General features: G+C 40.3%; 1 protein-coding gene across 1 annotated transcript; it reads left to right on the top strand.

Moving 5' to 3' along the window:
* The first annotated feature begins 297 nt into the window (after nucleotides 1-297).
* Nucleotides 298-2,575, top strand: LOC107472583 (uncharacterized). Its single transcript, XM_016092096.1, has 2 exons — nucleotides 298-616; nucleotides 1,155-2,575. The coding sequence occupies exons 1-2, from the start codon at nucleotides 298-300 to the stop codon at nucleotides 2,573-2,575; spliced, it is 1,740 nt and encodes a 579-aa protein (XP_015947582.1).
* Nucleotides 2,576-3,973: the final 1,398 nt, after the last annotated feature.

Below are 3,973 nucleotides of genomic sequence, written 5' to 3'. Positions count from 1 at the left end.
GAGGAACATTCAACTAATCCACCTGGTGGAGCAAAAAACAACAATGACAACCCACCCCAGAGGAGAGTTTTGGCTTCCTACACCTTTGCCAATCCTAGACATTGTGGAAGCAGCATCTTGGCTCCAAATGTCAATGCAAACAATTTTGAACTCAAGCCACAACTCATCACTTTGGTTCAGAACAATTGCTCTTTTGGTGGAGGATCACTTGAGGACCCACACCAACATTTATCCACCTTCTTGAGGATATGCAACACTGTCAAAACTAATGGTGTGCCTCCTGACAGTTACAAATTGATGCTATTCCCATTCTCTCTCAGGGACAAGGCTACTCAATGGTTGGAATCATTTCCAAGAGACAGCATCAACAACTGGGATGATTTGGTAACCAAGTTCCTTGCAAAGTTCTATCCACCACAGAGGGTTATAAGGTTAAAGGCCGAGGTACAAACATTCACTCAAATGGAGACTGAACCCATCTATGAGGCATGGGAGAGGTACAAGGCTCTAGTCAGAAAATGTCCCTCTAACATGTTTAATGAATGGGAGAAGTTACAAAACTTCTATGAAGGCTTAACACTGAAGTCCCAGGAATCTTTGGATCACTCAGCTGGAGGTTCTTTGCAACTCATGAAAACTGCAGAGAAGGCTCAAGAACTTATTGATATGGTGGCCAACAACCAATATTTCTTCGCTCATCAAAGAAAGGTGGCTAACAACCAATATTTCTTTGCTCATCAAAGAAGCCGCCAACCATCACAAAGAAGAGGAGTAATGGAGCTAGAAGGAGTGGATTCAATCCTGGCTCAGAACAAATTAATGCAGCAGCAAATTCAACAACAATTTGAGCAAATGACAAAGAGGATTGACAGCCTCCAAGTTGCAGCAGTCAACACTAGCCAACCATCAGCCATATGGGGACAAAATGAAGAAGTTCAAGAAGAGCAACAGCAAGAACAAGTCCAGTACATGCATTCTAATCCAAATGAAGTCTATGGTGATACATACAACCCTTCATGGAAAAATCACCCCAACCTCAGATGGGGAGATACTCACAACCAAAACCAACAACCATGGCAGAGGAACTCAAACCAAAACAACCCAAGACACAATCAAAATTTCAACCAGCAGCAAACAAACCAAAATACTTATAGAAAACCTCAAAACAACTTCTGTTGAGAGACCTTCAAGCTCACTGCCTAGTGACACAATCCCAAATCCCAAGGAGGAATGCAAGGCAATACAATTAAGGAGTGGAAGAACATTGATGAGCAACAATGACACCACAAAGAAGCAAACAGAGAGCATCAAAGAACCAACAGAGGATGAGAAGCAAATAAAAGCCGATCAAGCTAAGGAGCAAGTTGTGGTGCCAAACAAAAGCACTGAGAAACTCAAAGAGCAGGACAACCAATCACATAGCTCAAGGGAAATGACTCAGGGACAGCAGCAAATAGGAAAGAGCATCACACCTCCACTGCCATATCCTCAGAGATTCAACAAAGAGGTTAAGGACCAACATTTCCACAAATTCCTTGAAACCTTCAAGAAGCTGGAAATCAATATCCCTTTAGCTGAAGCTCTTGAACAAATGCCTCTATATTCCAAGTTTTTGAAGGAGCTTATCAACAAGAAAAGAAGATGGGATGAGCAAGAAACCATAGTGATTACTGAGGAATGCAGGGCCTTGATTCAAAAGGGGCTTCCTCCCAAGCTTGAGGACCCAGGGAGCTTCCTGTTGCCGTGTACCATTGGGGAATTAACCATCACTAAAGCAATGTGCGATCTCGGAGCAAGTATTAACTTAATACCATCCTCCCTGGTGAAAAAGCTGCACATAGAGGACGTCAAACCAGTACAAATGTCTCTCGAACTGGTAGATAAGTCAATGGTGCACCCTAGGGGTGTAGTTGAAAATCTGTTGGTTAAGGTGGACAGTTTTATATATCCTGCTGACTTTGTGGTTCTAGAGTCAGACGAGGATGATGGTGACTCTGTTATACTAGGAAGGCCATTCTTGGCCACTGCTAGAGCCATCATAGACATAGAGAAAGGGGAGTTAACTCTCAGGATGCATGATCAGAGTGTCACTCTGAAGGTCTTACCAGAGGCACAGTTTAGTGAAAAGAAGAAAGACTATATGGAAATTGATAAGAGAGGATCACAGCTGAGGGAAGAAAATGACAAGGAAAGTCACAGCAACACCCCAAGGCCAAGGATTGTGCAAATTAATGAAGAAGCCCAAGAAGATATTGGAATATTAGCCAATGAAAAGAGAGGTCCCCAAGAGAAGCCCATGGCCAGAAAAGAAAGGTCAACAAAAGGAAAGATGAAACACAGAAACAAAACAAAAAGGGGTTGGAAGAACAGGAGGATTCCAATAGAGGGGCTTTCCAAAGGTGACAAAGTGCAGCTGATATATCAACAGCTGGGGTCAAATCAACAAACTGAGAACTACTACACTGTCAGCAACATACTCTCATTAGAGCATGCTGAAATTGAACACCAGAGAACAAAGAAGAGGATCACAGTCAGGGGAGACAAATTGAGGCCCTACAAGCACCAACCACCATAAAAGAGAGCCTCAATGTCAAGCTAATGACATTAAAAGAGCGCTTGTTGGGAGGCAACCCAACATGAGGTAGTTTTCTTTTCATAGCCTTTTTCAATAAAAGGTTGAATAATTGGTATGTATTGCAAGGAACTAAGTTTGGTGTTACACACCAAAAACAATTTAAAGGGAGAATGTAGGATTCTAAGTTTGGTGTTCCACCAAAATTTCATTCAGAAATACATTCTAACTTCCTGCATATTGCTAGTCTCAAGCAATCAAGCAAATTATTCAACTATATAATTGCTTTTTAGTCCTAACTCTATAACCTGTAGCAAGAACATAAAAGTCTGCCCAGAGTCAAAATGTTGAATCAGAGGAAGTGGCAAGGAATTTGGCATCATGACTCGAAAAGGGGCACAACAGAAGGACGAACAAAAGAACGGCAAACCAAAAGGTTGTATCTATACTTAACCTTTGCTGTTAAGAAATGTTTTGAGTATGTTCTGTTATAGTGTTCACTTAGTTCAAACAGAGTCAAATTTCTCTTAAAATAAGTAAGCTAGTTTAAGTTGTGCTTGTGTGTTTACTTTCACTTAGCTAAGAGCATGTTCTATCCCCTGCATCTTTAAATCAATAAAAGAAATGTTTGAATATTAAGTGAGATAGTTCTCTGTTAGATAGAAGCATGATAAAAGTAAGTGGTGGTATGTGTGTGATTGTATAAAAACTCACTTTTAGTGAATAAGTGAACTAGAATGTCTCATTCTAAGTATAGAGTGGCTTACTGTCTATGAATCTCAATAAGAAAATCCTTGGTTCAAAAGAAAAACAAAAAGAAAGAAAGAAAAGAGATAGACAAAAGATGGCAGAACCAAAGAAAACAAAAAGAAATAAAGCTGGACACCAATAGCTTGAACCTTAAAAATATATGCCTGTGGTGTCTGTGTATTAGGATCTGCTTGGACTACTAAGCTCTTTGGAGTGCTTCAACACTCGGTGACTTGGATTAACTAATCCGGGATCATCAGCTGAAAATCCATTATCAAGAGCAACCTAATTACAAGGCATTTAGTAACCCAAAGAGGTGCTGGGCATCAATGTTTAAAAGGAAAGGTGAGCCAAGTGTCCATGGTGAATAATGTGTCAAGTATACAGAGAAGAAAATGAACTTGCTACACATGACACTCAAATAAAGCTTTGAACAAAGTAATAGTCAAGGATACAGGAATAATGAGAGGTCATAGCAATAGGTTACTTGAAGCTTGAAGGAGATTTTCTAGGCCTAAGAGTCAATAAGAAGTGAGTATTGCATATCCACGCAAAATCCCATGAACTACCAATAACCTTCTGCTAGCATGATTACCCTCTTCTCTTTCATTCTTTCTTCTTAATAATTCATTTCTTGCTTGGGGACAAGCA

Source organism: Arachis duranensis, unplaced genomic scaffold, assembly GCF_000817695.3.
Source record: "Arachis duranensis cultivar V14167 unplaced genomic scaffold, aradu.V14167.gnm2.J7QH unplaced_Scaffold_177257, whole genome shotgun sequence".
NCBI lineage: Eukaryota > Viridiplantae > Streptophyta > Magnoliopsida > Fabales > Fabaceae > Arachis > Arachis duranensis.
This window is presented reverse-complemented; position numbering and strand designations above follow the sequence as displayed.

Excerpts from the sequence above, each read along its gene's own strand:
- LOC107472583 (XM_016092096.1), top strand. The coding sequence starts at position 298 with ATGCTATTCCCATTCTCTCTCAGGGACAAGGCTACTCAATGGTTGGAA. Across the intron at positions 617-1,154 it reads TTTGGATCACTCAGCTGGAG|AAAACCTCAAAACAACTTCT; the intron begins GTTCTTTGCAAC and ends AAATACTTATAG.